At 42.2% G+C, this 10,902-nt stretch overlaps 1 protein-coding gene across 1 annotated transcript; it reads left to right on the top strand.

The window, feature by feature from the left end:
* Positions 1 to 2,470: 2,470 nt before the first annotated feature.
* On the top strand, positions 2,471 to 2,827 carry LOC138900354 (uncharacterized). The gene has a single exon (XM_070187085.1). It carries the CDS (start codon positions 2,471 to 2,473, stop codon positions 2,825 to 2,827), a length of 357 nt encoding a protein of 118 aa, XP_070043186.1.
* The last annotated feature ends 8,075 nt before the right edge of the window (positions 2,828 to 10,902 follow it).

Genomic DNA, 10,902 nt, shown 5'->3' on the forward strand with positions numbered 1-10,902 from the left:
AGCTCCCTGTGGAATCGACCCCGACTCGCGTTGGGTTTTTATTATTGTATCGACCGCCTCGCAATCTAAATTAGTGGTGTGAGTTTGGGCAATATCATATTTTGGTGCCATTGCCGGGGAGCTAAAAATAGATTTAGCTATATATTTGGTTTTGTGTGTGACTTATGTTCTTTTCCTTCTGGGTTACTAACATTTTTATGAATCGATTGTAGGTACAAAAAAATGGTTCTCAACAATGATCCTCTCGGAAACATGCCTTTGGGAGATGTGGACGTGGAAGATGACCCAGTTGAAGAGGTTCCTCTTGAACCTCAAGCAAATAGACGAGGCCGACCGCCTCAAGACAACATTCCCGTTCCTCCCCCAAATCCACCAAGAGCGGCTCCACACCGGGTGTTTCCGAATGAAGGGTACGCAATTGCCATAGTCCTTCTCCGCATTAGGGCGGGCAACTTTCAAATCACAAATGATATGCTTATATTGCTTGAGCAACAGGGATTCTTCATCGGGGCTCCGAATCAAAATGCGTACAAGCACTTGAAAGGATTTGTGGACACCTGTTGGTGGAGTAAACAGACCAACGTTTACGAGAATTCTTTAAGGTTGAGACTATTTCCCTTTTCTCTACGGGGGGAAAGCCTTGGACTGGTTAGAAAGATTGTCAAAAAATTCTATCCATACATGGGATGAATTGGCGGAAAAATTCATTGCCAAGTTCTTTTATCCCGGGCATTTGGCTACTCTTAGAGATGAGATTCTAGAATTCAAACAAGAATCCAATGAGCCTTTGCACGAGATATGGGAGAGGTATCGCACTATGGTGAATGAGTGCCCAAATAATGACATGACCGAGGCTATGATTCAACAAACCTTCGACAGGGGGATCAATACTACCAATTAATGCGTGGTCAACCAACTTGCCGATGGAAATTTCATGACAACACCATATGCCGAAGCTTGTGAAATCTTAGATGAAATGGTGGATACTTCATCGGCATGGCAAAGTAGAGAAAATATTCCTCAAGGTGATCCAAATGTGATTCACCTACACAAAGAATTGCACGATCATGGGCAAGCAATTGCTGAGTTGACTAGTACAATGAATCAATTGGCCAAAGCTCAACTTCAACAGGTTCAAGGTCCTAAGCAAGTAAATGCAATTGAAGGTGTCAATATAATGGTGAACAAGCGAAGGCAAAAGGGTCAACAAGTGCAAAACCATATGGAACAATTTGCGCAAGATGATATTGGGTTCGACCAAGACGAATCATACAATGCGCAAGAGGAAGAAGTTCAATATGTGAATAACTACCAAGGGAAAATGAACAACTCTCAAGGCCATAATCAACAACAATGGCGATCTTAAGGAAATCAAGGAAATTGGAACAATCAAAACCACCAAGGCAAGTGGAGTGGTGGTGCCAACAATCAAGGTAATTGGAACAATAACAATAATTAAGGCAATTGGAACAATCAAGGATATTGGGGAGGCAACAACCAAGGGGGTTGGAACGGTAAACAAGGGAATCGGGGGCCGGGATCTCAAAGGCCCTCGATGTATCAACAACCAAACAACCTGCCTCCTTATCTGTCTTAAGGTTCTAGTTCTTCCAACAATGAGATGGGACGGATCGAAAATATGTTCAAACAAATGATGGATAAACATGCCAACTCTGATGCTCAATTAGCCTCTCACAACACTTCAATCCGCAATTTGGAAGTTCAATTGGGGCAAATCTCGCAAGCTTTAAACACTCGTCCTAAGGGGGCACTACCTAGTGATACGGTGGTGAACCCGAAGGGTGGGAAAAACACGGGACATGACATGGCCATAACAACAAGGAGTGGAAGAGGTGGAGATGCAACCACCTCAAATCAAAAAAGAATTGTGGATGATGATGTAGTGGTTCAAGAAGATGAGATTCCAAGCAATGTTGTTCAAGCTAATGAAGAAGTGAGAATTGATATTGATGAGAATGTGGAGGAGACCCAAGAAGAAGTGAACCCATCTAGGGAACACGTGATTGACATATAGGAACCGATAGTGCCAAAAGTCAAGGAATCAATGCCAAGGCCTCCTCCTCCATACCCTCAAAGGCTCGCCGAGTAAAATAGTAAGAACCAATTCAAGAAGTTTATTGACATGATGAAGAACTTATCCATTAATGTGCCATTGGTTGAGGTGTTCGAACAAATGCCCGGTTATGCAAAGTTCATGAAAGATTTGGTGACAAAAAAAACATCAATGAATTGTGAGACTATCAAGATGAAACATTAAGTGAGTGCTATTGTGCATTCAATGGCTTCGAAATTGTAAGATCCCGATGCTTTCACAATCCCTTGCACTATTAGAAGTGCTGACTTTGCCAAAGCTCTATGTGATCTAGGGGAGAGTATCAACTTTATACCCTACTCGGTGTTCAAAACTTTAGGAATTGGGCAACTAAGACCCACATCTATGAGGTTACAAATGGCGGATCGTACTATGAAGAGACCATTGGGTATTATTGATGATGTGTTGGTTCGTGTTGATAAGTTCATCCTTCCGGCGGACTTTGTGATTCTTGATTGCGAAGTGTACTATGAGGTGACTATTATGTTGGGTAGACCTTTCCTTGCTACGGGGAAGTCTTTTGTTGATATGGAAGCCGATGAGCTCACCTTTCGGATGGGCGATGAAAAGGTAGTTTTCCATGTGTGCAAATCTATGAGGAAAATGAATAGCAACGAAGTTTGTTCGTTTGTGGACTTAGTGACCGAGGTGATTGTTGATGATACTTTGGAGGCTGTATTTCTTAATCATGATGATGATGAGAAGGATGGATAGGTGGAATATGTAAATACATTACAAGGAATGGGGTCGTATACTTATGAACCCCTAAAATTGTCCTTAGATCTTGAGAACCGGAAGACTCCTCCAACAAAGCCCTCAATCGAGGAGCCTCCCACTTTGGAGTTAAAGCCATTGCCTTCACATCTCAGGTATGAGTTTCTTGGCCATGTTCTACTTTAGCTATTATTCTTTCCTCTTGATTGACTAACGTGCATGCAGATTCTACTTCGGCGTTGCTTCAAAAGAGGAAGAAAGCTATAGGATGAACACAGGCAGATATTCGGGGTATAAGCCCCGCCTTTTGCATGCACAAGATTATTTTGGAGGAAGATTCCAAACCCTGTATTGAACATCAAAGAAGATTAAATGAAGAAATGCAAGAGGTAGTGAAGAAGGAGATCATAAAGTGGTTGGATGCCGGGGTATTTTACCCCATTTCCGATAGCTCGTGGACCTCTCTGGTGCAATGCATCCCAAAGAAAGGGGCATGACTATGGTCACCAATGACAATAACAAATTGATTCCTACAAGAACGGTGACTGGGTGGAAAGTCTGCATGGACTATCAGAAGCTCAACAAAGTCACTCAGAAAGATCATTTTCCGCTTCCATTTCTTGATCAAATGCTTGATAGGTTGGCCGGACGAGCTTTTTATTGTTTCCTTGATGGATATTCTGGCTACAATCAAATAATCATTGCTCCTGAGAACCAAGAGAAGACTACTTTCACTTGTCCCTATGGTGCTTTCGCATTCTCGCAGATGCCATTTGGGTTATGCAATGCACCAACGACTTTTCAACGGTGTATGATGGCCATCTTCATCGACATGGTGGAGGATTTTCTTGAGGTCTTTATGGATGATTTCTCTGTGGTTAGGAATTCCTTCAATGATTGATTGACTAACTTGGATAAGGTCTTGCCAAGATATGAGGAGACAAACTTGGTTTTGAATTGGGAGAAATGTCACTTCATGGTCGAAGAAGGCATAGTCCTCGGCCACAAAATTTCAAAGCATGGTATTGAGTTCGACAAGGCTAAAATTGAGGTGATCTCCAAACTTCCTCCCCCTACATCCGTGAAGGGAGTGAGGATCTTCTTGGGTCATGCGAGGTTCTATCGCCGATTCATCAAGGACTTTTCCAAGGTGGTGAACCCCTTGTGTAAACTTTTGGAGATGGATGACAAGTTCCATTTCAACGAGGATTGTATGAAGGCATTCGAATTGCTCAAGTTCAAGTTGACTACTACTCCTATTATCACCACATCGGATTAGAGCTTACCTTTTGAGCTCATGTGTGACACAAGTGATGTGGAGGTCGGAGCAGTGTTGGGGTAACGTATCAACAAAATCTTCCATCTGGTCTATTATGCTAGTAAGACCATGAATGATGCCCAATTCAACTACACAGTGACCAAAAAAGATCTCCTTGCTATTTATTTTGCTATGGAGAAGTTCCGCCCGTACTTGATGGGTACAAAGGTGATTGTTCACACCGACCATACGGCACTTCGATATTTGATGAGCAAGAAAGATTCTAAAGCAATACTAATGCGGTGGGTGCTTCTTTTGCAAGAGTTTGATCTAGAGACTCAAGACTGCAAAGGTAGTGAAAACCAAGTGGCAGACCACTTGTCTCACTTGGCGGAGGAGGGGAGGCCACGTGATGGCCTTGAGATAAATAATTTATTTCCCGACGAGCAACTCCTAGCCATTTCTATGACCGGGATGCCATGGTTCGCCAACATAGCCAATTATCTTGTGAGTGGCATTGTACCGAATGAGTTCTCTTCAAACCAAAGGAAGAAGCTCTAATGGGATTGCCTTGACTATTATTAGGATGAGCCGTATCTCTTTCAGATTTGTACCGATGGTATGATTTGACGATGTGTACCGGAGGAGGAACAAATAGAAATTCTTGAGGCTTGCCACTCTTCTCCATATGGTGGTCACCATGATGGAGATAGAACGGCAATAAAAGTGTTGAGTTGTGGATTCTATTGGCCTACTCTTTACAAGGACGCTAGCGATCTTGTCAAGCGTTGTGATGAATGTCAAAGGGACGGTGGGATTTCAAAGAAGAATGAGATGCCCCTCACCACCATCTTGGATATTGACATTTTTGATGTGTGGGGCATTGATTTCATGGGTCCGTTTGTGAGCTCTTATGGGAACACTTACATATTGGTATATGTGGATTATCTGTCAAAATGGGTTGAAGTCATGGCTTTACCCAACAATGAAGCTCGAAGTGTGGTGGCATTTTTGAAAAAGAACATCTTCACGAGGTTTGGTACTCCAAGGGCCATTATTAGTGATAGGGGATCGCACTTTTACAACAAAGCTTTTGATACCTTACTTACAAAGTATGGTGTTACTCACAAAGTGTCGACCCCTGTCATCCTCAAGCAAAGGGGCAAGTTGAAGTTTCCAACCAGGAGATCAAGAGTATTTTGTCAAAGGCCGTGATTGCCAACCAGACGGATTGGTCAAAGAAACTTGATGATTCTCTTTGGGCTTATAGGACGGCTTACAAAACACCGATTGATATGTCTCCGTATCGGTTAGTGTTTGAGAAAGCTTTTTACCTACCGGTGGGACTTGAGCACAAGTCTATGTGGGCATTGAAGAAGCTTAATCTTGAATGGGATGTCGCCACCAACTTAAGGGTGGCACAATTGAATGAGCTTGATGAATTCCAGTTTCATGCATATTCAAGTTTGTCCTTGTACAAGGACAAGATGAATTACCTCCATGAAAAGTACATTCGGAACAAGGAGTTCAAAAAAGGCGATCATGAGATATTGTTCAATTCTCGGTTGCGGATGTATTCGGGAAAGTTGAAATCCAAGTGGAGTGGTCCATTTGAGGTTGTGCATGTGACACCCTTTGGTGCATTAGACATGAATAACAATAATGATGAAGTGTTTAGAGTCAATGGTCACCGGGTGAAATATTATATTGGCAAAATTGATGATGTTCACATTGTGGCGTTAATTCATTTCAAGTGATTGATGGTAACCTGCGTCGTGTCATAACGTTAAATCAGGCGCTTCTTGGGAGGCAACCCATGTGTCTTTTTCTTTTTCTTTTTCATTAGATAGGCTTCGTTTTGTGCTAACTAGTTTTGAAATGTATGCAGGAATGAATGTGCATTGCAGGGACTGTGTCATAATATTTTTTTGGCTTAGTGTTGAAAGAGTGCGAACCACACATTAATTATGCAGACCGCGCAATTATAAAGGCAGTGGCAAAAATCACTCTGCTGCCGCACAATTCTGTGTGCGGTCGCACAACTGGAAGACCGAAATTGCAAGTTCTCTGAAGTTGGCCTGCCAAATTTCATAGCCAATCTACGGCCGAACACAAAATTGTGCGGTCCGCACAAATTTTACGGCCACACTCACTTTTATGCGGACCGCAGAGTTGCTTCAAGGTCTTGGTAAAGAGTGCGGTTCGCACTCAAAATTGTGCGGTCTGCACTCAAAATTGTGTGACCGCACTCGCCTTAGGTTTGGGGCGACTTGGTCAACCTATAAATAAAACCTCAAGGAACTATTCAAAATATTACCACTCTGAGTTCTTGAACCCTAAGCAAACACAATGCACGATCAATTAGTTCACAATCTTCATTCATTTCATCAGTGTAGATTCTTACCTACATCCTTCATAACTGGTATGTTCATTATATATTTAGATTTTGTAATTTCTTTTAGTTTTTGGTCTTTTGTGGTAGAGTTATTGTTAGACCTAAAATGTCAATTGTTAGTCATGGGTGTTTAAAATCATGTGAGTAGTTTCATATATGTTCATTAGGGATTGGGTAGACCATTGATCATGTTAATTTGTGCATGCCATGTCTAAATTGTGAAAATTTGCATGAACCCTAACCTTAATGTCATAAATGTTCAAATTGTGTGGCCGCACAAAACTTTGTGTGGTCCGCAGACCACTTGATTAGGGCACATATTGTGCTTAAAAAGTGCAGACCACACTCAAAATTGTGCGGTCTGCATAAAAATATGTGCGACCGCACTTTTGAACTTCAGAGAATCAGTATCTCAAGATTGGACTTGTGCGGCCGCACACAAAATTATGCAGTAAACACTTCAGGATGTGCGGCGAAACTCATAATTATGCGGTCCGCACTTCAAGGGGTGCGATCGCACTTCAAAATTGTGCGGTCTGCACTAGATAGTCTGCGGCCGCACTCAGAATTGTGTGGTCCACACTATCTCCTTTGATGACTGTTGTGCTGCAATTGTTCTGTAAATGTTTGACTTGATTTGAACTCAACTAACCTATGCAACATGTATTCCAGACAATGGTTATATCACGTGGTGGAGGCGATACATCAAAAGGGAAAGGTGAATCCTCTCGAGGCAGAGGAAAAAGTACTTGCCCTCTACGAGTTCAATCAAAGCATATTGTTAAACAGCCGACCACTAGGACAGGAAGGCCACAGAGCCCTCAGAATCCACTTCCTATGCCCCATCCAGGGAAGCCTCCGAGGGTCATTCAATGGAGGTCCAACCTGAGGCCTAGTCCTAACCATCCCAACCCACTGGGCGTTATCAATTGCACGACGAACCTATATGTAGTTCTTCTGGTGTTCTAATGAGGGAAGCCAGGGTTCCGAGCCCTCCTCTACACCTACTCCTCCGGCATCAGTAGCTATTGATGTCGATGATGATAATTTCCCAAATAATGGTAAAGGGCGGAAAATAAAGGGAGGAAATATGGGAGGATCGATTCGTGAGCTTGACAGCCTTCAACAGGTTCTAGGAATTGTGGCCCCAGAGATCGCTCATACTTGAGCGACATTTCTTAATGAAGGATTTGGATATTCATAATCCAAATGTCCTTATATTGTTTCACGAGCGCAAAGGGGTGGAAGTGGTTTACCTACAGTGTCATCGATGCAAATGAGCACTTGGTCAGGGAGTTATACACCAATGTGGCTCACATCAAGAAGGGGACAAAAGTGACTAAGGTGAGATATTTGAAAGTCTTCTTCGACGCTTGCTCTTTGAACACTTATGTGGTATTCGAAGAAGTGGAGGCAGTCCAGTACCTAGAGAAGTTGGCTCTGGGTGATGCAGCTCGCCCTTGGCTAGCTGAGATTTTTGCCGCCCGCTAAGATCTTGTGGCTTCTATTTGGGGTGGTGGGGTACCCGATCAATGTGGGTGCCATCATGTCAACCAACATCACATTGGCGGTCCAAAAAAGTGAAAAGTCGTACCTTTATCCAAACACCCTCACAGAGTATTTCAATGATGCCAAGGTGGAGCCGAGGCCATATGACCTTTCTCATGGTACCACCTATAGGGTGCTGACAACCCAAAGTTCAAGGGTAAGGTCAGTACCACCGTCGATCAGTCTGACGAGCTATCGGTGGTGGGTTCTGAGGCTGCTGCTGAGCCATCTACAACTCACATGCCTTCCACAGCAGCTGGGCTTTCCACCGAGACAGCCGCAATGCCACCATCTTCATATTTTAGGCCATCTGTTGCAGTACCAGTGCCAGCCTCATCCACTTAACCTCTCACTGCGCTGCGAGTCTCCCAGACTTTGGCGAGCCTCAACAACTGGATACAGACTGTCACTTCTAAGCTGTCTGACATATCAAGTACTATTGCAACACATTCCTCTACCCCAGCAGCACCACAGGTCCCTCCGTAAGTGGAGGAAATATTGAAGAAGATTCTAGACAACCAGAAGACTGTTATGGATATAATAGTGGCTCATGGGGGGGAGGGTTTATTGAGGAGTTGACCTAGAAGGTAAAGAAGATGAGGAAATCCCAGGTTTCAAAGAAAGTAGTGGAGAGTTTGATAAAGGAGGTGCAGAAGATAGCAGCAGCAGGTGATTTGCCTTTCGACCTATTAATGGAGACAAATCCATCAGTACCAGCTGACCCAGCAGCACCATCAGCTGAGGCACCATCAGCAAGGGCACCAGCTGGCCAGTCTGACGAGCCAGATCACACTACCCCCACTGCTGAGGAGATGCTTCAGATGCTCACCAACCCTATTGTCCCTCAGCCCGGTGATGATGAGATACAGTGAGGGTGGTGATGTTTCCAGTCACCCTAAGGCCACATAGGGAGTTTTCTTTACTCTCTATCGTCTTTTGTTTTGATTTTGCTAAGCATTGAGGACAATTCTTGTTCTTATTCTGGGGGGGTGGTCTATTTTGGTTCATTTTGGATGACTGTGATGACATTTTCATGACATTTGATTACCTTTGGTCCTGTAATAACTTTAATACTCTTTTTCTTTTATTTTTATTTTCTCCCTCATTATGTATATATTCATCCCTCTTGTATATATTATATTCCTCTCGGTTTGTATATTTATGAGCCTTACTTTCAGTAGTTTATTTCATAGCTTCTTCATTTTAATTCATTAATATTATAGCTTCTTAGTTAGTTTATTAGCTTCTTTTTATGTTTTAGTGATAATAAGCCTTTGATTTTCTTAATGCTACGGTTCTTTCCAAAGGTGGGTCTTGTGTGAATCGGGTGGCTCTTCCCAATGATGGATGGCGTGACAACCTTCTTAAGGGATCGAGTCAGTTTTTGATGATTAGGTAGAAACAAGTAGTAATAATGAATAAATAAGGGTCATGCATGCTTCACTTGGTACCAACACACTTAACTACGCGCTTATGGTTAAAAACAAGTTTTTGTAAAGATATAGCCCTAATTAGTGACTCTTGTGTTGACTTAAGCAATCATCGGGTGGTTTAGTTGAACTATTAGCGATTTTCAATCTTGAATGCGGTTGTTTTGGGTCCTTGACTCTATTCTCTTTGACAATCCGGTTGTGTGAGAGGTGAGGTATTTTGTTACAAGTCCAAGTACCCATGCGAATGGTCTAGAATTTGCCCCGAATGTATTTCTAGGCAAAATTCTAAGTTAGCCTGGTTTGAGAACTAATTGTAGTCTTTCCTTGACCCGTTTGGAAACCTTCCATAGCCCACGAATGATATCATCCTTAGTAAACCCTTTTGAGCCTAAACCCTTTTTATTCAATAACCATATTACAAGCCTTTACCCGTTTTATAGTGACTCTCTCTTGGCACCCGAACTTTCTTTAGCACTCATATAATTCAAATGAAAAAAAATATAAGTTTGGGGGAGAGACGAGGAGTTTAAAGATGGTCTCAAGGAACAAAAAGATAAAAGAAATGAAGAAGAGGAAAGGCAAAGAAAAAGAAAGGAAGAACAAAAGAAAAACACAAAAAGAAAGTGAATAATGTGAAAGGGTTGAAAAGATGCAAAAGAAAGTAAAAGTTCAAAGAACGAAGATAACAAAGAAGGAAAGTATGAATAGCATGACAAAGAAAGAGTGATGTCAAGTCTCTCTAATCCCCTTAAGGGAAAAGAAAATGACTCAAAGAGTCGGCAAAGTAAGAGCCAAAAAGAGAATATGAAGTGCTAAAGGAAAGATGAACCAATTCCGTTCCGATATTTCCCTCCTTAGTCCAAAAGCCTTCATTACATGCAAAAAAAGCCCTACATGATTTCAAGTTGAGCGAGCTTACATTAGTGGTGATCTACATAAGGGGAAAGCATATGGTACTTAGAGCCAGGCTTGTGACATTCTTTTGAGAGTGATGATCAAATATTTCTCGATTCATTAAATTGAATTCTTCATTCGTGAGTGAGATGAGCTTCCGGAGAGTATAGGAGGAGGAGTTTGGGATCCACAGTGACCTGCATAAAAGTGCGAGCTTCCTTGATGAATAAAGTCAACCCTTGATGCTCAAGCGTCACATTAGAGCCATTTGTGCTTTTTCAAATCATAAGCTTGTTAATGATTCATGAGCGTGTGGGTAATTGTTGATCCTAATTGATTTGTGTTTGATACAACTTAGGCCAGCTGAAATAGCCCATTTCTAGTAGAGGTGGGAAATTTCCTTAATTGCTTGAGGACAAGAAAAAGCTTAAGTTTGGGGGTGTTGATAAGTAGGGATTTTTACCGCTTATTTGCTCTATTTTACTTACATTTTAGCTCAAAAATGCTTAAAGGTATTCCCGGGAACTAATGAAATGTGCTTTCTCGC

This window comes from Nicotiana tomentosiformis, chromosome 10, assembly GCF_000390325.3.
Source record: "Nicotiana tomentosiformis chromosome 10, ASM39032v3, whole genome shotgun sequence".
NCBI lineage: Eukaryota > Viridiplantae > Streptophyta > Magnoliopsida > Solanales > Solanaceae > Nicotiana > Nicotiana tomentosiformis.

What these genes read in the sequence shown, in the direction of transcription:
- LOC138900354 (XM_070187085.1), top strand. Translation starts at nt 2,471, where the DNA reads ATGGCGGATCGTACTATGAAGAGACCATTGGGTATTATTGATGATGTG.